The 26,464-nt window shown below is 40.7% G+C and overlaps 1 protein-coding gene across 3 annotated transcripts in view; it reads left to right on the forward strand.

Annotated features, from left to right (window-relative positions):
• The window catches only part of CDH13 (cadherin 13), a 453,057-nt gene that overhangs the window by 358,524 nt on the left and 68,069 nt on the right, over window positions 1-26,464 (forward strand). For all 3 annotated transcript variants that reach the window (XM_072934294.1, XM_072934293.1, XM_072934296.1), the window contains one exon: window positions 11,541-11,681. In XM_072934294.1, coding sequence (XP_072790395.1) covers window positions 11,541-11,681 — 141 coding nt within the window. The remainder of the gene's footprint in view (window positions 1-11,540; window positions 11,682-26,464) is intronic.

Genomic DNA, 26,464 nt, shown 5'->3' on the forward strand with positions numbered 1-26,464 from the left:
ATGAAGGTTCAAGAAAAATTGTAATTGTGATTAAAAGTAACATTTGATGATTATTTCGATTAGAATACCACATTGAAATGTGGTATCCAAACAGACACAGAGGCTTTTATTCCCCTGCAGCTCCAACTGACAATGCACCTATTTAACTAGACTATTATGTCCCTGATAATTTGCTTGAAATAATAGACAGTGCTTCCATTAATATTTAACAATATAAACATCAAGCAAAGGCTGTACATCTGGAATCACAGAATATGCTTTTTGCATTAGGGTACTAATTTTAGAAATAACCTCTGTCTGCTGGGGCATGCTGATGTGTGGTTGTTGTAACAAGTCAATAATTGAGTTTTCTGGGCATTTTGACCACTGATACAAATTTGCAAAGCAGATTACACAGCAGAAACACAATTTCCATCCTGACCTTTATCACATTGCTTTCTGTTGGGGGAATTGGAATGTTTAGGGAGGGAAATATAATCTAAGTGGGCCTAATTTGTGAGAATGTGATTTCTGATGTTAACCCAGTAAACTGCATTTTGATTCATTTGATAACACATCATCTAAAAATTTGGCATTAGGCAGGTATCACAAAACTTATTATCTTTTATTGCCTAGGCAGAAAATACTGGGTTCGATGATTATAAATTGAAACTCATGGAAAAATTTTATCTTCAGCTGCTGTGCAAAGATCCTGTCACAGCCTGGCTTGTTTTAGCAAACAAACAGCCTTGGTCACATCCTCCAGTGTGAGCAGGGCACAGGAATGATGCTGAGCTGTTGTGGATGTAGAGATGCTGGTTGGGGTTAAGGATGCAGAACCTCCTTGAGAGGTGAGAGGTCCTTTCAGATGGTTCATCCTGGTCGTGTGAGTGTGTCTTGGTTTGAACAGCCAGGTGTCTGCTGAGGAAGGCAGGAGCCTCCCTTGAAATGGAAAATGTAACCCCCCTCCCTCTGAATTGTTATAATTTTGAAATAAAGGGGCTCTCAGGCAAAGATATGGGAGTAGGGATAAGAGCTCTTTATTAGGAAAAATTAAAATAAAAATGCAGTAATACAGAACAACACTGACAGGGTCAGAGCAGGCCCTGGCAGGCTGTGGGCCAGGGTGGTGGCAGCAGTCCCATCCCAGGGTGGCTCAGCCCTCCTGCAGTGCCAGCTGTGCTTCTGCTGGAGCAGGATCCTGCACAAGGTGGGAGTTTTCCTCTGGAGCTCCAGGGCTGGGGGAGATGGGCCTGGGCTCCTCTGGGAATGCAGTGGGAAGAAAGCTGCTCCTCTGGGAATGCAGTGGGGAAGAAAGCTGCTCCTCTGGGAATGCAGTGGGAAGGAAGCTGCTCCTCTGGGAATGCAGTGGGGAAGAAAACTGCTCCTCTGGGAATGCAGGGGGCAAAGGCTGCTGTGCTGTTCCCAGGTCAGATTATATCCAGGTAGGAATTTTTGGCTCCTCCCCTCGGCAGAGCATCTCCCATGGATGATGGAATTTTCTCAGCCATGCAGGGACACTCACTGGCCATGAACAGATGATAATTAATAATTAATGGGCCATGAACAGAAGAGATCTCCTGGAGGGAGGATTGGGTGTGGAAGAGATAAATAAAACTGCCCAATGAACAGAAATACCTGCCCCACCCCTGACAGATGGCAACAGAACACACACTCCTGACCACGTCTTGTAACCTAAGACAGAGTGCCAAACTCTTGTGGTGTCACAGCCTTTGGGACTGTGAGAAATAGGTGAGGCCCAGGGCATATCCTCCAGCTGAATTTCAGCTGGAAGAAATTCAGTTGGTGCCCTCTCAGTGATACAAAGTGGAGTGGAAAGTGTAAGCAATGGGAAAGTTCCAAAGGTGTGTCCTGAGCAGCAGTGAAGCAGCAGTGCACACAAACCCTGCCTGGGTAAGTGGTAAAGCAGCTTCCCTGGCATTGCTCTTGTCAGCTGGATGTGTTTCAATGGTCTTGATTCGGCTGCACATCCAACAGGATTTGCTGTTTGATGCAAAGGTGAAGAAAAGCTTTGTGAGGATATGTGGTGTCTTGGAATGATGAGGTAGATTAGAGCAAGTGTTGTGTTGGATTCCAGGAAATTCTCAGATGTATAAATTTGATTAATCTAAATTCAGCTTTGGTGAGATGATGGATTGCTTGATGGCAGAAGATCATAAAACAATCAGCATTGGGTTTCACTCAGATTCCTGCAATACATTCCTCTAGATCTGTGTGCTAGGAAGTGCAGTCTGGGAGCACAGGGACCTGTGGTGTCAGGATTTAAGCTGTGCTCTGGTTTTCTGCTTGGCTCAGACCAGGGTTTGCAAGGCAAGAAAGATATGGAAAATAACCTTAAGTTGAAGTGCTCCAAGTTTGCATAGAATCATAGAATGTTTTAGGTTGGAAGAGACCTTAAAGGTCAACTTCTTCTACCCCTGCCATCTCAGGGACAATTTCTACTATCCCAGGTTCCTCCAAACCCTGTCCAACCTGGCCTTGGACACTCTCAGGGGCAGCCACAGCTGCTCTGGGCACCCTGTGCCAGGGTGTCCCCACAATCACAGGGAAGAGTTTCTTCCTCACATCCAATCTAAATCTGCCCTCCTTCAACATAAAACCATTACCATTACCATTATATAAAGCCTTGTTCCACTTGGCTTCTTGGCACCTTAAGGAGATAAAGCTCTGGGGCTGCTCAATATCCTCCCTGAAATCCTACAGGAAAGCACTTCAAGGCTTCCTGAGCCTGAATCAGACTCCAGGAGGAGCAAACTCAAGCATGGGGAAAGCTGAGTTCTGGTTTGGTTTCAATACAAACCTATGGGAATCTGCCAGTTTTTCATTCACAAACTGGGCAAGTTAAAACCTAATAAAAGTGCAAATAAACCTGGGAAGTCCATTTGAAGTCAGTGGAGCTGTGCTGATTTATTCCAGCCTGACAATCTTTTCGGGCTTGAATGCTTTTGGGGTTGCTCCTGATTTCTCCTCTCTCAGATTTCCAGCAGAACTCCAATTCTCATCTGTGTCCTGATCCATTTTATCTGACCTTTACACCCTCCACATACTCAGGGAATTCTCTCAGCACTGGGATTTTTATATAGAGATATTTGAAAAGCTGTCTCTACTAAAAGCCATTTGAGGTTACTGTGCAGGACAAACTTTTCTCTCCTTTCACGTTTTTGGATTTAAATAGACTCATTCCTACCTACAGTAGGGACTAGGAATGATTCAATAATTTTCAACTAATAATTTATTAGAACAACTTTGCCCTCCTTTCTCTTCACAAATTGTCTGCAAACAGATTGTACAACTCTAATATGTTAATAGCTGAAAATTATTTGACCATTTTTTTCAGCAAATACCCTTTGGCCTGTGGATTGTTTGAATTGCAAATTGCAACTGTTAAAATGAAATATATAATTAACACTGCAAATAGAGCTGATTGGGTATTGCAGGAGACCAGTTTTTATGGAAATATATTGATTTTTCAAAATGAACACTTGCAACAGTGATTTGCAAAAAAAAAAAAAAAAAAAAAAAAAAAAAAAAAAAAAAGCTTTGTTGAAGTAAATATTTGTAATACAGAAGGGTATTCTTATCTTGAGTGCTCCTGACAGCTCACTTGAGATTTTGTTAGTGGAGACAACCTGATTCAAAGTCCTGTTGATAAACTTGAACTGCTTCTTACCTTCCCTCATCCAGCCAGGTGTCCTGATGCAGATATTTATTTATTTTGAGACACAACTCTTTTCATACACTCTGTCCAAATTGTTGCCTTTGTAAATATAATTAGGCATAACTTGGCAGGTTGTGTAGCAGTTGTAATATTTTTTTAGAAGTGAAATAATCAGGACAGGCAGGAATGGTGCGTCCTACATTTGTCAGTCAGACTCTTAATGTCTCCAACCATATATTCTGATTTTAATGGAGAAACCCTTGGATATTTCTTTTGCTTTCTAGCATTGTTGCAGTGCTCAATATGAAGCTTTGGAAAATGTTAAGCAACGGGAAAATGATGTAAACAAGTCCATCCTTGGAGATTTTTTGGGGTACAGTTCATTAATGTGGGTGAGATACAGTGTTTTCTATCCAGCACCAAAAATTGGAGTATAAACAGTGGTAGATTTAGAATCTGTAAGGAGCAGAAGTAGTGCCAGGTGCCGTGTAAAGCACGAGAATACTCAGTGGTGCAAGGACAGGGAGGGTTGGAGGCTGTGCTGGGTGCAGGCTCTGTGGAAGGGGGGACTCTGATGCAGTACATAGGAAGCTGTGCCATGATTTCCATGGTTCCTCTCCCAAAAGAATCCTGTGGCTCCAGCAAGGTGGGTTCTCATGAATCCTGAGCTCTGGAATTGTCCTGAATTGAGAGCTCTGGAACTGCCATGGATTGTGAGTTCTGGAATTGAATCATGAGCTCTGGAATTACCTGAATTCTGAGCTCTGGAATTGCATGGATTCTGAGCTCTGGAATTGCCATGGATTGTGAGCTCTGGAATTGCCATGAATTCTGAGTTTTGGAATTGCATGGATTGTGAGCTCTGGATTGTTCTGAATCCTGAGCTCTAGAATTCACATGGATTCTGAGCTCCAGAATTCACACAGATTCTGAGTTCTGGAATTGCCATGAATTCTGAGTTCTGGAATTGCCATGGATTGTGAACTCTGGAATTGCATGGATTCTGAGCTCTGGAATTGCCTGAACGCTAAGTTCTGGAACTGCCTGATTTCTGAGCCTTAGGAGCTGTGTCCCAGCCAGGATGGCTGTGTGTGTTCTTTCCAGCCCCTGGAAGGGGACGGTCAGTGACACCAGCCAGGAAGGGGATGCTTGCACACAGCAGGGTCTGTAATTCTTTACAGACCATCATGGAGCTGTGTTTTCTCTAACCAAGCCCATTCCTGGGGAGCAGACTCTCACTCCAGCCCCTTCTGCTGCTGACAGAGGGTTTGGGTAGGGAGTGTTGTCTTTGCATTCCTGTATTCTGAATGTGGAATAATAAGGGTGATTAAGTGGTCTAAAATCAGCTCAAGAAGTTACATAATAATTGATGCTTTCACAGTGGAGTGAAAGATTTCTGCAGCACTGTTTAATTATGAGAAACAACTGAATTTTTTGCCTGAAAAGGGGAAAAAAAATAAAAAAAGAAATTACATACATTCGTCCAGGAGGAAAGCTGAAACATAGCTTGTGTTTTAAAAAGAAAAGCATATTTCAGTATATTTGACAGCAAGTATTTTCCTTGAAACATTGTGATTTCTTATTCTCCAAAGCTATTCAAAATTATTATAGTACTTTATACTTCTAGCAAAGCTGACATGGGACATGGCCTTCTTCCCAGACCATGAGCATCTAGTGAGTAGCTGCTGCAGATCAACATCCCCTCTGTTATGAAGGGAAATATCTTTGCCTGGTTAAAACCAGTGTAGAGGCACCACCTTCAGTGGTGTTGTGTCTTTTATTTTTATTTAGAATACTGAATATTTGCTCTCTTCCCTGGGCTTACTTTTAGGAGCAGACTAACTAACAGTAATGATTTAAGGGGAAATATCTTAGACTAACCTCAGCTTCAGCCATTGTTCTGTGCTGGAGGTTGCTGATCTCTACCTGAGGAGAAATTCTTACGAATATCATAATCTGTGTAAGGAAAGTCCCTTAAGTGGTGTTAATATTTATATAAATATATATATAACAACCAAGATGAACAGTGTTCTACAGCCTTCCACAAAGTGATATTAATTCAGTATCCAAATCCTTATTTTTACATCAGTCAAAACTTATAATTTTACACAGCCTGTTGAAAGTATGACCGTAAAATTCCTGTATTTTCATGTAAAATGTAACAAACTCATCCATGTACACAAGCCCTATGCTTAGCCAAGCATTATGAAGAATTAAATGTGTAAATTTATGTGTAATTTAAAATAAATGTGTAAGTTATGAGGAATTAAATTGATCTATATATTAAATAGTCACAAATTTCATCATGATGAATAACAAATAACCCTGGCTAGGAAACCAATTTGGTTCAAACACTTTGGAGCAACTTCTTTCCTTTTTTTAATGGTTACTGCTGAAGGAGAAAATTTAGTCTTCCTTTTGCTTCCAGATATACCCATGGACTCCACAGCTCCCACAGGTAGTAAATAGATATTGATTTTGTTCATAACAGAAGTACATTATTACAGTGATTAAACTGTAGACCTTCCTTTATGATATGAAAAAGTTGGAAATTGGTGAGCTAAAGAGGATTTATGTTACAAAGGGGTTTGGGTTTTTCTATTCATCAGACTGTAATTCAAGCTTTAAATGCAAAGTCTCTGTTATATCACCCTTTTTAAGCAGCAGCAACTGGCATTTAAAATAAATGCTGATATTATAATTATCAAAGCATTATGTCTGTTAGAGCTGCTAATAGTCACTTTGCTTCATTTTTTTTTTTAATTTTACATTTGTCAAAATCCTGACAAGCATACTCTGGGATAATGTTAGATTCAATGTTGATATTGTTACTCAACAAGAACATTGATTATGTCTTAATAGGACATAGTCAGTATGTATTATATGCAATTATCATCTTAAATGAACACAAGCATTTATTTAGCACCAACTGAAATTATTTCAATCCGAAGATTTTTTCTTTCTGGTTAGCATTATATTATAAAGTCATTAGTACCAAATATGATATTGCAGCACACTCCTGATACAGAATTATGCATGAATACATAGTTTATAAACAGAATTATAAATAGAAGAGTTGAGGCACTGTTGCATCATTACAGAAATACAAATATCGATGGAATAGTCAGAAAACTCTCTTTTGATAATTAGTATTGAAAGGATCCTTAAAACACTTGTTTAAACATTTTGAATGTTTTGGGTGTTGTTTGCTTCACAAACAGAATTTATTTTGATTTCAGCAACTTTCTGGGAATTTGGGAATTTCTATTCTCCCCAGTATTTTTTTTTTTTTTTTTTTTTTTTTTTTGGATGAGGACTGAAGCACTAAAGGAAGGCTTGATCCTGGGTACTGAGTGTGCCCTGTCCAAAATATGCAATCCAAGGGTGATTGCAGGGGAGCACTGGAGGAATATTGAACTGGGGGATTCCTGGGGAAGGTGCTTGCAGTCCTGCTGCTGCAGGGAATCACAGCTTCAAGGGCCCTAAACCCAAGCAGCTCCATTGCTTCCCACCTTACAGTCTGAGTTCTGCTGCACTGGTGGTGCTGCTGATTCCAGCTGAATTTGGATGCCCTACAGCCCAGACCAAGGCTTGGACTCTTCCTGCTGCTGCTGGGAAATACTGACAGCCAGGGCTTGCTTCTCTTCACTCACTGATGGCTTTTTATTGTATCTGTAATATTGAAAGATTAAAACCCAGCAGAAGCCCATCACCATCATCTGCTTTCACTCAGCGCTCCCCAGAAGCTCTCCCTTGGCTCGCTCTGCCTGTGAGTGCCTGCACTGCACTGTTTATTTCCCTCCGCTGTGATTAGCTCCTGCTGCCTTTGTCAGGAACCTGAACCCTGAAATCAAAGTGTCTTTGCTGGCCTCTCCTGCTCTGTGGTGCTGAGCCAGCCCTGTCAGGGCAGCAGGGCAGTGGGATCTTGCTGAAGACCACCCTAGGTCAGAGGTGGCTTCGTGTGGTGGAAAAACTTCTCCTCCAACCCGAGTTTCCAAAGGCTCAGCAGGCTCTGTTGTTCGGTCTCATGGTTGTTTATTGCAAGTTATCTAAAAGATTTTCTCCTTGAGCTGCTGTGGTTTGCTCACAGCTCAGGCAGAGGCACACACACACCCTGACATTCTCTCTGACTCCCGACTGCTTCTTCTCTCCCCGCCCAGGGCTGCTGCTGTCTTTTATATGGTACATTATGTGTTACATGTTTATAGTTTTTCCCCAATGCCTATTACCTATATTAAATGGGGCTTTTCTACTCTAAACCAATCTGTGAGTGCCAACATCACCAAGAACATGGAGGTAAGGAAGGAGAAAGAGGGAGGACAGGGCAGGCCCAAATCCCTCCATCTTAAAACCTCTGACCCCCATGTACAAAACTAAAACCCCCCTGTACAGCACTCAAAAACTCTTCTCTCTACTTTGTGACTACTTCTACTATAATATCTAAACTTTTGTGGCTTCTTGTTCTTCCTGCAAGGTTGGTAAATCGTTCCACGGTTCAAACCCAAAATCACAGCTATTTCAGCTGCCTGACAGGGTCTCAAATGCTTCTGACTCGGGCCCAGAATGTTCAAAAATGTCTGAGGGACATTTTGAGTTCTGACAGGATCTGATGGGAATGTTAGCTCTGGTGGGGATGAAAGGAGGGCACTCAGGACACAGCTCACCGCCTTGGCAAGCCACACAAGCTGGCAGTGTCACCCCTGCCGTGGCTGAGTGGCTACAGGGAAAATTTATGGGGAAAGGAATGGTTCTCCTGCTGTAATTATGCAAACCCTCTCAACAGTGTCACACTCCACAAAGTCACAGTTGATAAATAACAATCCACACCAGCAGAGACTCGATGTTCGTTTATTAAAATAATCCATTATCCTTTGGAGATCCCACTTGTTGAGAGCTGGGGCTTATTTCTGTTGCTGGTATCTCACTGGGTTGCTTTTGCAAGGCTGTGCTTAGGCCACTTAGGAGCAGGACTGGGTTTAGGGGCAGGCAGTGACTTACCTGAGTCTCTGTGGGGTCCCAAAATGATGCAAATTTTGGGTGCTGCAGTTATTGCTCACCTGCTGCTGAGCAGGGATGAAGATGGGGAAGGAAGGATGTTCACCTCCACTGCCTCCTTCCAGCAGCACTTATTCCTCACAAGAGAGGAGGAAAAGGAGGGAGAACACACTGGGGTGTGAGTCCTGAGGAGAGGGAAATGCTGAGGAGGTGCTGTGAGATGTTCCAGAGCAGCCCTGACCCCCCAACACATCCCTGCAGCAGCATCCCTGCAGAACGGGGCTGCTGGGAGCACAGGGATCCCTGCTCTGGCTGCAGAAATCCAGGATTTTGGTAAATCCCACTGCTCCAAACAATCCCTGGCTCTGCTGGGCTGGAAGCAGGAGAATTCTGCACTACAAGTGAGTGCAAAGAGAACCTCTGATGGGAACAAGCCTCTGCTCAGGGTTTGCATCTGTTAGCAGCTGCTTCCTCTGACAAAGCAAATATTTGGTGTCAGAACAAGTTGTAGGAAGTGCTGCATAGCAGGGAAGTGTAAAGTATTCATAATTATATGAAATACTACTCAAAATTCAATGTTTTCCACATTTTGCGTGAGCTTAAACATTGGACTCCTGTCACAGACATTTCTGCTGCAGTGGATGCAATTTCTAGCATAAATGGGTTTACTTTCAATAGAAAATGGGATGGTTTTCAAAGGAAAAAAGGCCAATTTGTGAGTAAAAATGGGCTTCTTTCTGAGCAAAGAGGTTTATAAACATGAAGGGATAAATAGCTTTGCAAGTTTTCCATACAATAATAACGACTTTCTAATCAAAATAATGAAAAAGTCACAGCTTGGGGAGGCAAGAGAAGCCTCATTCAGGTTTTAATGCACTTTACAAAACACGTATATGAAAACTGTAAATTTATTTCCTCTCCGTGGCGTGAGTTTGTGTTTCAGACATGTCAGTAATACTTTGCATATATTTTTATGATGTTATAAATCAAACTCCTGGTCTTGGTTTGCCACCTTCTGAGATGAATTTTATGGAATAATGTTGTAGGACTCCAGGAAATGCATTTATTAGGATCCCCTGTGTGGCAGTGGCATCTGATTTCCTAGCAGTCCCTGTGTTTTTAGAACAAAATTTATCTTCTGGCTTAACTTGTTGATTTAACATGTAAATTTATTATTTCATAATAGCTGATCTGATGAGCAACTGAGGTGGTTGCTTCTCTCTTGGCCTAAAAATGCTTCAAAATCTACCTGCTGAGGAGCTGGGATCTCCTTCTCACAAGTTCTCCAAAAAAAAAAGAGATGGTGGGATGTGCCCAGGAAAACACAGAGTGCAATATTCACAATCTGGGAAAAGCTTCCAAACCCCTTGGCTGCAGAGCAGCCTGAGCGACCCAAGAGGCTGAGGCTGCTTTGCTGGGCTGTGTCCAACTCCTGACAATTCCCTGGGAAATTGTTGGATAAAGGACATGGATGAGGGATGTCAAAGCTGGGAACCCTGGGCTCTTGCAGACACAGATCCAAAAGGCTCCAAAAGGTTCCAAAAGGCTCCAAAAGCTTCCAGGAGGTTCCAAAATATTCCAGAAGGTTCCAAAAGGTTCCAAAGCCTTCCAGAAGGTTCCAAAAGGTTCCAAAAGGTTCCAGAAGGTTCCAAAGGGTTCCAAAAGGTTCCAAAAGATTCCAAATGGTTCTATAGGGTTCCAGAAGGTTCCAAAAGGTTCCAAAGGGTTCCATAGGGTTCTATAGGGTTCCAAAATGTTCCAAAGGGTTCCAGAAGGTTCCAAAATGTTCCAAAAGCAGAGGATTTGTTGCAAGTTTCTCTGTGGGATGTGGATTGTTATCCAGGAGGGGTTGGATGGACATTCCTGGGCAATGTCAGGTTCTCACTGTGTGGCTTCAGAGGTGGCTGCAGCACTTGCCCACCGGTGGCCTCCGGGCTGGTGCAGCTCACGTGGGTTTTGGGCAGGTGCTTCCACTTGAGGCAGCCACAGAAAACCAATTTTATTGAAGTCCCACTGAAATCCAGGTCAGAATTCCCTGCCAGTGCCAGGGGAGCAGGCTCTGATGCTGACAACTTCAGAACATCAGCTTGGACAGAGCTGTTGCTGACCCCTGGTCCAGATGGGAGAGATGGGAATTCCAAAGGCTGGCACATTCCCATTCCAGAACTGACCAGAAATGGGTTTTTTGCCAGATTCAGGCTGTATTTTATGAGAGGAAATTAAGCTGGATTTTGCTCTGTGCTGTCTGGTTCTGCAGTAGGTGGCCAGCCAAATAAGTACCCATGACATGACAACCAGATATCAGCAATATAAATCATTAATATCACTCTACACATTGGCTTTGGGCAATAACTGGAAGTCTCTGCCTGTTTTGGAAACTGCTTTTTTGTTTCTTGCAGTGCAGCAAACTTAGATTACCAGTCTAAATGCTAATACCCAGAATGAATGGGATTTAATAAAGTGAATTTATATGTAGATTGTGACATTAGTATTTAATTATGTACCCATCATAACACTGATGAAGCAAGCTGCTAAATATTGGTGCACTGAAGGTAGAGCTTACTCTTAAAGAGCAAGTATATTTTAATTTCTTACCTCTTTCCTAATCTTCCTAAATAACAGGATAAATTATGTACTGTTTACCGATATTCACCTTCATGCTGGATTGCAAATGAGGTTTCCAGGGTAGCAACTGATCTCATAGAAAGCTGTGCTTGTGTTTCAATAAAACTGTGATAAGAGACCTGTTTCTCTGCTATGCTTTATTAGCCTAAATAAAGTTTTGGGTTCTTTAAAATGTATCATTTTAATATTAATTTAAAATAGTATGTTTTCTCTGTGGGTTTTTTTTTTTTCCTTAACATGTTCTTTTATTTTTTTTTTTCAGACTATGGAAAGCCCAAAGTATGAACTGGTTATAGAAGCCAAGGACATGGGTGGGATGGATGTGGGACTGACAGGCACAGCCACTGCCACCATTCTCATCGACGACAAAAATGACCACGCACCAGAATTCACCAAGAAGGAGGTAAGAACTGGCCATCTGTTCTCTCCAAAACGGTGCAAGTAATCCTAATTAGCTCAGTTCTAAGTATAAAGATGTTCTTTAAGGAAAGAAGACACGTAGAGAATGTTTTTAGCTCAGTGTGGCAGACTTTCCTGGAGCTGCTCTTTTCTTTTTTTCACATTAATGAACGTGTGTGCATCAGCTCCAAACCACAGTGCAACCATAAAGTAAAAAAATTATGTCATTTAGGGATTGGCTATCAGGGTGCAAACAGGTAAAATGAATTTCCTGGGGGTAACTTTCTCATTTTGGTCCTGTGGGAGGAAAAAGCAAAACTAGATTTAGGCTTTGGGTGGTCAGGACTGTGGGTGAAAACAATATTTTCTTCCTATCTGCAGCACTTCCCCTGTGAGCCAGCCAGAGTTTGGGGTTCTGGAATTAAAGCTCCAGTCCTAAAACCTTCAAATTTCACCTCCAGGTAGAATTTGCAAGGAAAGGTTTTTTTCCCTGTAAATTGAATTCAGCTGAAAGTTCTCATAAACCCCCAAAACCAAGGTGAGGGAATTCCCTGCCTGTGTGCCCCAGCATCCCTGCCCAGCTCACACTGCTCTCTTCCATCCCCTACATTTACTGGGAGGCTGATTTTTTTGTTTGTTTGTTTTGTGGTTTTTTTTGTGGTTTTGGGGTTTTTTTGCTTTTTTTTTGTTTGGTTTTTTGTTTGTTTTGTTTTGGTTTTTTGGGTTTTTTTTGTTTTTTGGTTTGTTTGTTTGTGGGGTTTTTTTGTGGGTTTTTTTTTTTGTTGGTTTTTTTTTTTTTTTTTTTTTTTTTTTTTTTTTTTTTTGGTTCCTGGAGAGAATGAAAGACTTTAAAGAAATTTACCTAATTACAGCCAGGTTGGATTTTAAATTTTTCTGGGGGTCTGCAAACTTTTAAGGAAAAATTCACAAAATATGAGCAGCAAACCTGAGGGGATCCTGATTTTACTTGTGGAAGAAGAAAAGGGAAGCCTATTGCTGGAGAAGTTTTTTTATTTAACCTGAAGTATATTTTTACCTCTTCTCTTTGGAAATAGATTATATTGAAACAAATTGCTGTTATTTGACTTGAAGAATTATTTCTTATAAATGAAAAGTAAATGAATACCAGATTCAAAGACGACAGAGAAGGGTTTTTTAAAACAGAATAAAAATAAGAAGAAAGTTGAAACAATGACAATTTTGCCAAAGAAATATCTATAACTACATCAGCAATTGCTTTGACAGTATTATTTCAGTCACCTAAAAATTATCACAGAGAGACTGAGATCCAAACCCTTCAAGAACATGGGTGGCAATTAAGTGACTATGATCAAACTATTAATTCCCTTAGAATTACCTTTTAGATCAGGCTTTTAATGCTCTGAAAACCATTTCCTGACAACCAATACTTAAAATATCTTTGAAATGCTGGGGGTTTTTTAACCCTCTGGAAAATAACAATGTACAAGGACAGCTTGGTGCATTTAGAAATAAGAATTTATTGGATTAATCAATCTTGATAGCAGTTCATGTCAGTCAGAATCCTACCCACTTGAATTTTCAAAGCTGGAGGATTCGTCTCTGGAAGAAATATTTCTACATTGAATTCTTTTAAAGAAGTCTTTCTATAGCTATAGTCCTGTTTGTTTTAATTTGACACAAAAATTCCCATGCCTGCTTAGCCACAAATGTATTGTTAGTATCAATTTCTGTGGAAATTCAGAAATGCTCATAAATTCAGTTCTGTCAGTGACAGTAAAATTTATATCCTGGAAAGTTTGTGGGTTTTAGCATGGAAATTAAATAGGTGTGAAGAGACAGCATTATCTTGTTTTCTTTGAAAAGTCTGCTCTTAGATATTTTTCTTGCATATTTTTTTCTTTTCCATAGCGACAACTCTCTTCCTTTTTAATGGTTTGATGTGGGTTTGAACCTTTCACTATTTAGAGATGCTAATGACCTCAGAAATCTTCCTCTGCCTTGCTAAGGGATATTCATATTCCATGAAGAAGGCAGGAAGAATCAGCCTTTCATGTATGGTGTCAGCCCCCTTCAGGAGCAGATTCTCTGTTTAAAATAAGAGCAGGGAGGTGCCTATCAGTTGATTTAATGCCACTTTATTTGATTTTCTGCTGGAAGGGCTTAGTTATTGCATTTTAATACCAGTTGCATACCACAGGCTGCACTACAATTGATTCAAATGAGAGCTGAAAGAAAAAGACAATATTTTTCGAGGTAACTTCTGAAGGAGGAAGCTCAAATTCAGTAAATCTGGAGCTTCGATTCCAGAGTGTGGCTTCTTTTATTCATTTTATTAAATAAATAATTAAATTATAAATGATAAATCATAATAATTTAATTTATTGAATAAGAAATTATTTCTGGCCTTGGATACTTCCAGGGATGGAGCAGCCACAGCTTCTCTGAGCAACCTGTTCCTCACCACCCTCACAGGAAGGAATTTCTTTCAAATATCCAATTAAATCCACATTTCTTCAGCTCAAGGCGGTTCCCACTTGTCCTATCCCTACCTGATATTGTGCAAAATGCTTCTCCTGGGGGAGGCAGTGCTTGCCCGGTGATTCTGCTCTCCCAGCCACCCTTTTCCCCTCCCTGCATCCCACTCCTGGGCCAGTGTGGGGCAGGAAAATTCACCCATGGAGCTCCAGGAGCAGCTGAGCATCCCGGCTGTGATGCAGCAGAGCAATTCCAGTGCCTGCAGAGCCAGAGCTGAGGCCCTGGAGGCTTGGAGAGTGTGTCAGGTGCTTTGATGGCTCAATAAATGAGACATTGCTTCAGCCCAGTTCATTATTTGCTTATTGCCCTGTCACTTCCAAAATCTCTGCCTTGTTCTGTCTCACAGCTACACTTCCTGCTAATGATAGGCAGTGTAAAAATCCATTCAGGTGTGCAAACAGTACCCTGCTCCCTCCAAGGCTTTTAATAATTTCTTCTTTCATGCCAAATAGAGCAATATTTTAAAAGCTTCTCCAAAAATCCCAGGTGATGTAGCAAGGCCTGCTTTTTAAAAGGTCACAGTGGCTGGGATATTGTGCCAGATTTAAATTACAGAGATTGAAAATAGAGATGCTTGTAAAGTTAGTGGGCTCTTTGTAAAATTTACAACCTTATTTCTATAAGGGGAAAAAGTTTTAAAATTAATTTTGTGAATTATTATTTTGTTTGAATTATTATTTTGTGTCACACAAAGGATTTTGGAGTTTCCTTTCCAGCAGGGAAAGGCCTTAAGCTCAAATTCTGTTTGGCAGCAAGGGATTGCTTATGTGAAAATAAAGAATGAAGCAAAGCAAGGTGCAGGCACAGATTGTTCTAGAAAATCTGATACCTGGCTTGCATCCTGCAGGATATTCCCAGTGGGTGGGAATGAGCTGGACTGAGTGAACACTGAGTGTGCAGAGTATTTATACCTAGAACATCAACAAAATTGAGAATTCTTTTCTTGTGTCACTGTAAGAGTGGCTGACAGATCACTGCAGTGTTGTATCCTGCAAAAAAGGGATTTTAGTCCAGAGTTAGTGTCACTGTGGCTGTGGTGTGATGAAAAATTAACAATGTGGCATCTGCTGAAAGACACGAGCTGGCAAATCCTCCTCTTGTGTCTGTTCCTGGAGGCCTGGCTCTGCCCAGATACTGCCTAAGACCTGAGGGAGGAAAAAAAAATGAGTTTTAACACAAGGAAGATATGGACCTGACCCCTTTCTGTCTTTTCTTCCTTCTCCAAAAGATAGCCCAATGAATCCTACTTACTCCATTCCTGCCTGCAGAGTGTGTGCTGAAAAATGAGATTCCTCTGACTCTGTTTGCCTTTATCTTTGGACCTGAATTTTTAAAGCTTCCATTGCTGCTCTTTAATGCATTATTTTCCCTTAACACCAGATATATTGTCTTGCCTTGCTAAACCCTGTCAGGCACTTGAGAGGGGAATGCAGTGGTGGGGCTGAAGGGGATGATTTTCCTGCAGTGCCCCCAGTTCCCACATTTCTCCTCCTCCAGAGATTTGGGACTGCAGCCCAACCTGGCAAAGTGGGATTTGTTACAGTGCTCTCACTGGCACGTAACAAACAGAGACTTCATTTGGCCAGGGAACAACCACCCCTCACACAATTCCTCTTTCTGCCACTTTCAGCCTTGCCTTCAATTCCATCCATTTCTGGGACAAAGAAATGGAACAAACAGAAATAATTCTGTCACACCAGGGAGAACAAGATTAGGGAAAATATTTTGCCTGGTAGAAATTTATTTTCATATATATAGTAATATAATATATATTTTTATTAAAATTTATAATATATGTAACATATATTGTGTATATTATATATATTATAGATCGAATATATATTCTATATAAATATATATCATATATTATATATTATATATCATATCTCATATATTATATATTATATATCATATATTATATATCATATATTATATATTATATGTTATAGATCATATATCATATATATCATATATATCACATATATCATATATTATATTATATATAATTATATAATATAATTATATATATTATACATGTTATTATATATTATTCTATATTATAATATATACATATTTTAAGATATGTAATTTATTCTTAATATATATTAATATATATTTATTCTTTATATATATATATAAAAAATAATTTTCCAGTAAAATAAAGATCTTGCCTCCTGTGAACAGAATAAAGTTTGTGTAATTTGACAAAACCCCACCACGGTGAGACTTGAGATACACTAGTGCTGGGAGTCTTATGTGAAAAATATTATTTGCCCCCATTTTGAATACCAGCTGATAGATGGTTTATAAAAGAGTAATAAATGACTAATGGCAGCTTTAATAAATGATCCATCAGCTCCTGCAGAGGCCTGTGAGTGGTGAGGTCTCTTGTCACCGTGATTTATGAGGACTCGCGGCGCTGTCTCGGTCGTGTTCCCCTCTGTGGACAGCAGTCCCTGGAGGACAATCTGCCCCTCCGTCTGCTCGTGGTACACAGAGGAGGTGAGACTTCCCCAGCACCATCTGCAGAGATGGGTTTTGCAGCTCAGGCTGGTGAGAAACGGGCTTGAAGCTGCTCAGAGTCCCTGCCTTAATTCTTGGTATTGGCTAAAGCGCACTGAGGAACAAATACGGAGCTGAAAGCAACTTCAAGGTTCCTCCTGCATCACTTTTCCATGCTTCTATAAAAATTGTCTCTCTTGGACATGATACTTTTATTTTCTGCGGTAAACAGACCTTGGCAACCCAGAGCGGATCTGCCCACTGACTTGGCATGTTTGAAGCCAGCCAATCTCACCTCTCCTGTGGACTGAGTCCTTCTTACCTTGTCTTGCAGGGAAAGTTTTGCCCTTTGGGACTCCTAATTGATTTTGTTCCTTTCTGTGCAGGACTTCCAGTGAGCTGGACCACACCTTTAGACACAATTACATTAATGGTAGATGATTCCACTTCCAACCCCCTTCCACAAGGTTTTTTTTTCTTTATTTTTCTTTACATCTTACTGGGAGAGCTATTCAGTGAGAACCACAATTGTGTGGAAAACAGGGCCAAAGAGGTGCTGTCCTCTGACTAAAACCCAGCTGGGCAGCAAGGCCAGGGCTGCAGCCCTCTCCCATTCCCTGCTGGGGTGGAAATCACAGTGCAAACCAGGCTGAACAGAGACAGAACCAGCAGGAGCTGCCAGGGTGGCTCAGCGAGCTGGGGAGAATAAATTTGCGTTCTTCCCACACCACAAACTGCTCTCTCCTGCTGCATGTTGGAAGGGTTGAAGGGGCTTGAGCAGCAGATTTGAGTAAATGACAAACCACTGCCAGGCTGATAGTTAAGAATCAGAGTTTCATTATGGCCTGGAAGTGATGGGAAACCAACCTAAAATTCCAGCAGCCTGTTCAAATTGGATCAAACTCCCCCAGCGCTGATTTGTCAGGAGAAATAGTTTTGTGGGATGGATAAAACCATTACAGCAAAATCACATGAACAGAATGCATATTGGAATTTCCATTTGGCTCCCGTTTTTGGGCTGTGAGACAATTTACATGCAGAGAAATCAGAATTCATGCAGAAAGTCAACAGAGCAGGGCAAAGCTTCTCCAGCTGTCAGTAAACTTTGGCACAAAGAACAGCTCCAGGATGGCTGGGGACCACCAGAGAGGAGCTTTTTGTCCCCCCTTGTTTTTTCTAGAGTTGTAAATAAAGCTAGAACGACTCCTGGAGCATATCTTAACCTTCAGAAACCTCTACACCAGATAAATATTTGCACTGACCTTTTCACTCAGCTTTATTTCCACTTCATCCTCTTGCAGCAGTTCACTAGCACACTTGACATAGCTCCAAGTGCCCAAAAGTCTCCTTGAAAGCAAATGAAAGATCTTACCTGGTATATTTTTCATCTGTGAGAGGCAGAATTTATGAAAGGAAACAAACATCTAAATATCAGCAAACGTTTTATTTTTCTGAATGAAGATTGTGAGCATTCTGTTAGTGCAAAAATGAAATTGAAATTTTCAGTGACTGCACCGTTTTTTCATGGTTAATAATTGGTCATTGGTCTCACCCATGGTAAAGTTCATGGCATCTGGAGTTTTCTGAGCTGTCATGACTTACTGAACATATTTTTAAATCACATAAGCAGTTTGGGAAACTAAAACTCTAAATAACAGACATGTAGACGCTCTTCCTTTTTTTTTTTTTTTTAAGTTTAGATGTCAAAATAATTTAAAAAATATTATTTGACTTAATAAAGTAGCTGTGAAGACATCTGGTGCCCACTGGAGTTCAAAAAACTGGGTTTAGGAGCATAGAGTGCTTTGACACTCAATGCAATTAGGATTCCAAATATCTGTCTCTCTTCTAAACACTTTCAAATAACCTGGAAAAATGCCCATGATCAAGAAGGTTTATTAATATTTCTGAGTTGTGTTGTGGTGCTACCAATCTAAGGACATCTGGAAGACTTATTTAAACAGTCTGGCTATCTGGATAATGAAATAAGGCTTTTGATTTGGTTTTGTTTTTTTGGGTTTTTTTTACTTCTTCTTGAATATTGTGTGTCAGTTTTTATCAGAATTTGCTGGCTTGAGGATTCTCATGTGATGAAAAATGCTCAGCACTACTCAGGATTGAATTACCAATGACCTTAACAACAAATACTCTGCTGTAGCATTTTCAAGAGTAGAATAATTTCAGAGAAAGGAAAACAAATGTGATTATTCTGTGCATTGACTGCAACAGAGAACTCTTCAGCAAGAAACCAAAATCAAATGAAATAGTATTGTTTGGAAGACCAGTGGTTCCTGTACTCATCCAGATTCACACTGTGTGCATAATAATCTGTATTCATGTGGCTTTCAGCAAGATATCTGCATAACCAGTGTTAGCACTTTGTTCAGGAACTTTTGCAAAATATGTTTAACACGGAGTCCATGCACTTATCACATAATTAGGGCTGGATACGCTGCATGGCAGTAGGCAGCAGACTCCCACATTTATCTTTGCTCCTGAGGGGTGAGTTCATTGCTTTTGTTTCTCTCCACCGAGGTCAGGAAATACATGAAGTTGTCTATTTAATCTCCAGATAAACACATTTCAGTGGTGCATAAAACAACAGAGTGCCTGCTTTATAAGCTGGGAGCAGCTGAGAAACACTTGTACAATGCAGGAAAGGGTCTGTGAATAGAAATGATCATTCAAACAGTGGGAATTTGGGGATGAACACAAAGGCACTGTGCTGCTCCTCCAGATCTGATTTTCCTCCCAGCACTCTTGCTGTCCAAGTGGGCCCACACCAAACTTGCATTTTTGCCAGTCCTTTTCCTTGTTTTCCCCTCTCTCTGTCACTGTGCCTTTCCTGCCCTTTGTTTAGTTGCCCTGATTTGTTGTCCTCAGCTGATCTGAGCCTCCCTGATGCGATCCTGGGCCAGCCCTTCCCTTCTGCAAGCCTTTGGCTGGGCTTGGAAGGTCAGAGCAGCTCCGTGGCAAAACCAGCAATTCTCACTGCAGCTGGCAAATCCTCCCCACAAACCCGTCCTGGTGCTGACTTATCCTCCAAAGGCTTCTTCCATCTGCTTCTGCAGGCAGCAAATATCCAAAGGCTGCGAGCAGCAGAAAAGCCATAAAGCCACAATTTACTGCTCTCTTCTCCAAGAAGCGAAGGTTAATGTTCTTCCTCAGTGTGGTCCGTGAAGTGTGAGCTTTACAACAGATATTAAGGTCAGGATTACAGAGTAAACAGTAGCAGTGAGGGTTTGGAGTACCTCTAGCACAAACACATTTGGGTGAGGAGCTGGAGAGTAGAAATTAAAAAGGAAGGAAAGCTCAAACAAGGGCTCTTGAGGGAAGCACAAGCTAAACAAAGATAATGTAATGTCTCCAGACCTAGTCTTGGACCACTTATTCAGGGAAGCTGTATAAACATATTTATTAGCAATCATTGCCAGGAGTGATTTTCCAATTAAACAGAAAAAAGCAAAACAAAACAAAACAAAACAAAAAAAAACACCAAAAAACCCCACCAAAACTAAACAAACAAAAAACCCCAAACCAATAAAACAAACAAACAAACAAACAAAAAAAAACCAAAAAAAAACCCCAAAATCCCCTCCATCTGGAATTTTGCAATTGCCTTCAAATCAAATTAGGATTATTTTCTACAGATTTCAATTATAATGAATTGAAATGAATTTAATGAATTTAAAAATTTGAGTATTTTCCCTGTTTTGGGGGTTTTTTTCCCTCTCATGTACTGATAAATGTCCTTTGATTTCACTCTTCTCCAAGAGTGTTCATAGCATATTGAACTTCATAAACTCTCCAAGGAATTCCAGCCTCAACACTGAGTTCTGGCAGGTGACACAGAGGCTTCCAAGAAACTTCACACAGTTGCTTTCAGATCAAGATACAAAATGATGCATCAATCTCTTTTCTGAAATTAACTTTGGGGGTCTCATTTGGGAGACCTCGTTTGACTGTGTGACATCCAGCTGAAAAAAAACCTTAGTGTGGAAACAGTGATTTTTACACGTGGTATTCAATGCAGAGTGGCTTTTAAATCATCATTAGATGAATTCATAGAATGCCAGAATGATTAAAAGTCATTCTTTACATGACCTCATTCCATGTGCCATGGGCAGGGACAGCTTCCACTATCCCAGGTTGCTCCAAGCCCCAATTTCCAGCCTGGCCTTGGACACTTCCAGGGATCCAGGGGCATCCTCAGCTTGTACCAGGGCCTCCCCACCCTTACAGGAAAGAATTTCTCCTTAATAGCCAATCTAATCTTCCCTTTTTCAGTTTAAAGTAATTCAGAATGTAAATTGGTGGTCAGGCAGTGAGGAAGAGAAGACCAGGTATTACTTTTTTGGACTTGAAGGACGTTTTATTCCATGTATAAATTATTTCAGTTCCTCACCTGTGTAACGTGGAATATTAACAGAAATACCAAGAATTCTAAATCTCTTTGTCTGACACAGTGCAGCTGATTGGAGAAGTAACAAATAGAGGAATTGTTAGATGTGTTGCAAAATATCACTGTAATCCCACGAGTTCAGAAACCCACACTGTTAATATGCCTGCAGCATCTGTGGGAGTTCTGTTTTAAAGCAGGATTAAACACGATAACACACTATAGATCTTAACATATTCAATTTGCAGCAGACAAAACCCTATTTAGTACCAATTACAGAATATGTGTGAGCTGGTATCATAGCTGCAGTTTATATGAGCAGAGGGAATTTGTAAAGCTGAAGTCTATTCATTCAAAAATAATAGTTTATGTGGCTGCTTCGGTCATTCCACTAGAGTGGAATGACTTTGTGATCAGTTTATCAATTCCTTCACTGACAACTGAGATTTTAAAATTTTTCTCAACAACACTAAAACTGATTTGGCTACTCCAAAATTTGCTAACCATCTGTGTATATGAATCAAAGTGTCAGTATTATTTAGAAAACTATCTTTTTTCTTTCTGCTCTGAAGCATTAAAATAGACAATGGATCAAACCCACCATGCTAAAAGGAGCTGTAGGCATATTCAAATAAAATTTTTATCAAATGCCTGTGAATGATATTAATTTTGGAAGAAAATGAAACAATATAGGTCTGGTTGTGTCTTGAACTTAGTGGAATGAAAATGTGGTTACATGTAAGAAAAAGCAGATTCACACAGGACTCCTTGTAGTTATAGTCTCTTTTGAGGAAAATGGTTCAGAACTGGAATTTATTCATATCCTTGTAGTTCCTACTTTGGCTTGTTACCAGGACTTGTTTGCCTTAGAGTTCCAGATGCTTATTTGCTTAAAGGGTAGCCCTTTCTCCAGCCGTCTGTCTAACAGTCACTTAATATTTATTTGTTTTTACAAATGTGTTCCCTGTGTTCTCAGTCCATATGTCACAAAAAAAGTGTAAGGCCAGCTCTACATGGAGTAGTGATGTTATCTTCCCTTCCCCATTCTAGACTTTGACCCAGTTATGAAAAATCTCTGAAGCCCTGTTGTTTTTCTCACCCAATATTTCCCTCCAACACTATTGGTCTACAGCCAGTCCTTTGGAGTTTCTATTCTAATTCCTGTTCCCCTCTTGATGCAGAGACTTCTTCCTTTATAGAGTTTTTTTTTTTTTCACTTCCCCATGCTAATCACTTGTATCCTTTACTTGATATTTAATTTGCCCAGTGCTAAAATTTATCCTTCAAAGTTCCTTTTGCCTGTTGCATCATTCCCTTTTTTTAAGACAAGACAAACTTCCCTATTCCAACTAACCAAAGAGCAAGCTCCTCCTTCCGAGCCTATTCTTTAATCAGGAGTCTGTTAGGAGCCTTCTCTGAATTTTAATAATTATCTTTGAATTTTCCTTCCTCTCCAAACTCTCCCAGCCTGATCACCTCACATTCCTCAAACCCCTCTGCTCCTATTTCCAGCTGCAGCCTCAGAGCTCCTGAGACATTCCAGGGATGGAGCCCTGCCTGCTTTTTGCTGAGTGATTTCCCTTTCTCTTTGCTCTTATTTTCATCACTTCTCCCCTGTCATTCTACATGGAAAACTTTTTATTTAATATATCACCAAACTCTGTTTCCGACCTTTGTCCTCTCATGATCCCATTCTGTCCCCATGATTTTCCCCTTTTTTCTCATTTCTGGAAGACCTTCCTTTTCCCATCCCTTGATACCATCCCCCAGTGAATTCTCCTTCATGCCCTCATCCCCTGCTTCCCTTGGGAGCCACCTTTTTATTTTCAAGGCTTTAAACTGACTCTTTGCTCAGGGCTCACAGAAGTCAATGCACACCCTTTGCCTACCTTCTATAAATCGAGCCCCGTGGCTGTTGGCTTCCACACATCCCCTCATTTCTCCCTTTTAGACTTTATTTCCTCCTCCCCAGCTCATTTGTTTTGCCCATCTCCAGCCACGGAGGCTGGCAGTGCCCATACATTAACTGGTACTGTCAGATGCTCTTAGATCAATGATTTTGTTTCATTTAGAAGACTGATGGTGAGGAGAGCGCTGCTGTCCTCAAGAAGTTTAAAGGGTTGAAAGCAATCTCTTAGCTTAAAAAAAAAAAAAAAAAAAGTTTGAAAAATCAAAAGAGTTATGTGAGGAAGTTTTGAAAGAAACATAAGGAAGATCAATCCTGCTAAATAAGCTTCAATCTAAACCAACAGTTGTCTGAAATAATATCAGGGAAGAAGATTTATTTGTAGTATTGATATTCTTAACTGCCTGCATCCAAGCTGTGGCTGCCATCCAGATGGAGATGGGAGTGCAATTTAAGACTGGGAAGTAAATCTGGATTTCTGTGCATATATATAAATAGAAACACAGGCCCACAGGTGTCTGCCTACCTAAACTGAAGACCTGATGTTTCGTTTTTCTAAAGCTGCATCTTCTAGCATGGGGTAAAACAAAAATCAAACTTGGATTTACCTGTTTGTTTCACAGAGCCACAGAATCATTTAGGTTGGGAAAGAGCTTTAAGATCAACAGGTCTATTTGGAAATAACACAATATATTTCCATATTTAGAAATAACACAGCTGGCATTTGAAAACAAAGAACATTGTTTCTGATTAATTGATTCAGTGCTGAACGAAACTAAGAAACCTCTGTATGTTTGAAGAGAAATGAAGGGCAGGCTTTCTGATTTAGCAGTCCTGACCTTTTCAAATTTTCCATTTTAAATAATAATTGAAGCCATAAGTAAATAAATTCAACTTTGCCTGCAGATGTTGAACTCTTTAATGTCCTTTTCCTGTGACACAAGCACTGCCTGATATTCCTGGCACAAACAGGTTTATCCTGCCCCGTGCTAGGGCTGCCTGACAGTCCCTGGGAGCTGTTTTCTTTCCTCCAGGCAAATGATTAAAATGCATTTCCAATCAATAAATCTGTGAGGGTTTTGTGGCTGGGAAGTGTTCACCCAGGGGGCCTCTGTGTCCTGGGGGAATTTCTTTTCTTTCATCCCCCTGTACTCAGGAGAGAAGCAAATCACAAAGAGTCTTGTTTTCCTGGGCTGCCTGTTGAGGCTGGTTTTGGCTGCCTGCAGGAGCTGCAAGGAGCAGCAGGACCACTCTCACGTGCTGCTGGATAAATCAGGATTTATCCAGCATTTATCCACTGACATCCTCAGTGCTGGGATGTCAGCACTGAGCAGTTCCTGCCAGCTCTGCTGGCTCCCAGCAGCACCTCTGGGAAGTCTCTGCTTTGGGAAGATCCAATCGCTCAGCACTCCTTTGGTGGCAGTGGGGAACAGTGCTGGGACATTATTAAGAGGTCTCAAAAGTAAAGACTTCTTATAATATGAGGGGGTGTTGGACTGGACAAATGCAGGTTGAGCCAATATGGTTAAAGCTATGTTGTAGACAGGTGGGGTCGATCTCTTCCACCGGGCAGCACTGGCAGAACAAGAGGACACAGCCTCAGCTACGTCAGGGAAGGTTTAGGTTGGATATTAGGAAAAAAATTTTCACTGAAAGAATAATAAAATACTGGAAATTGTCTTCCTAGGGAAGTGGTGGAATCACCATCTGGATATGTTTAAAAAAAGACTGAACATGGCACTTGGTGCTGTAGTCTGGTTGAGGTGTTAGGGCACAGGCTGGACTTGATGATCTTAGAGGTCTCTTCCAACCTCATGATTCTGTGATTCTGTGATTCTGTTCTCTGTTTATTAGTGAGAAGATGGCAGTTTATATGCACTTCAATATAGTTTACAGTTTACAAAGGCACTTTCATTGGCAAGCTAACATTGTTTACCTTTGCCTTAAGGTGGTCAGGTTTTCACACTGCAGCTCTACCCTAATTCACACTCTGATAGCTGATTACTTTGTAGTTATCTTAACATAATTTCTGACTGCGCCACAACTGGATTCTCACTGCATCAAAGGCTTCCAGGCCCCACCAAGGCCGCTTATCAGGGCCTAGTCTAAATGGGTAGCTCAATTCTCACTCCAGACATAAATCATGCCCTCTCTCTCTCAGAAATTCTGCAACTGGCCTCGGGTTCTGAGATCTAATTTAGGTGAACTTCTCCTCCTCTCAAGGATTTCAGACTTGCCTGTTTCCCTTGCCTTGAGTTAGGGTTATCCCAGCTGATCAAAGAGCAATATGTGAGCACTAATCATTTTTAGATGCTCCGTACTCCAGCAGCAATTACTCTAATGCAATCAATTAAAAGGAAATTTTAATGATCTTAATAACTGAGCTTTTAAAGGGAAGATGGCAGCTATTATTGAACTCCTAACTTATTATTTCCCATGGAGATCAGTTTGGAAAATCAAAACATAGCTTTTAAAATGCACCATCCCCTGCAGTCTCACTGGTTTACTTCTTAAATTTGCACTTGGCTTTGTAAATAATGGCAGCATGGAAACAATGAAGCAATGGAACTTTTTCCATTTCTAACTCCTTTTAATGGGAGATGCAGGAGAAAGGTTCTATTCCTGCCTGGATTCAGTAGAAGGTGAGACATGTTTCCATGCATCCATACAGCCAGGAAAAGCATCCCATTGGTTTATCTCATGGACTACTTTCAAGGAAAACACTCCACTTTAGCTGCTTATAAATGGAGACTGGGGTTCTAGTCAGCAGAAATTCAGCTACATGTTGCACATCTGAATTATTTATTCAGAAATAATAAGCTTTATCAACACACACTGAGAGGATTTTCTGTGCTACACGGGAAAGCCATTGTAGAGCCTTGCCTGGACTAATTTGGGAGTATTCAGGAAGCACCTTATTCACTTTTTAATGCCTGGAGTCCAGACTATAGGTTGAAGCTCACTTATCTCATCAATGTATTTTTCTTAAATTCTTAAAGAATGGGCAGCATTACAAACGTTAATGCTATTATTATAGGATCATCATTTAAAAATACCAGCATTCTCCAAAGGCTCCAGCAGCGTGTCATTTCCCTGCTTTATTAAAATGAATGAACAGATGTACAATTTATTTCTGCTGAACTATCATCTAAATTCATAAGCTATTTCTCATGTGCCTGAAATCCGTGTTGGTTTCCCATTTTCTTTGCCTTTGAAAAAAAAAAAAAAAAAAATTCCACTCTCACATTTGTCACTCTGGGATATAAACGAGAAGTATTCTCTGTTCTTCAATCACTTTAGACTAATACCCTCAATACAATTTAAATCCCATCTCTTCAAGGCTGTTCTCAAAACCCAGGCACTGTGGCACCCAGGATCTGGGTGGAAAAGTCCCTTGCTGCCTGTGCAGCCTCCAAGGATGTTGTCCCCGACAGGACAAGGTGGCACAGAGCAGCTGTGTTTG

This window comes from Taeniopygia guttata, chromosome 11, assembly GCF_048771995.1.
Source record: "Taeniopygia guttata chromosome 11, bTaeGut7.mat, whole genome shotgun sequence".
In the NCBI taxonomy this organism is placed as follows: domain Eukaryota; kingdom Metazoa; phylum Chordata; class Aves; order Passeriformes; family Estrildidae; genus Taeniopygia; species Taeniopygia guttata.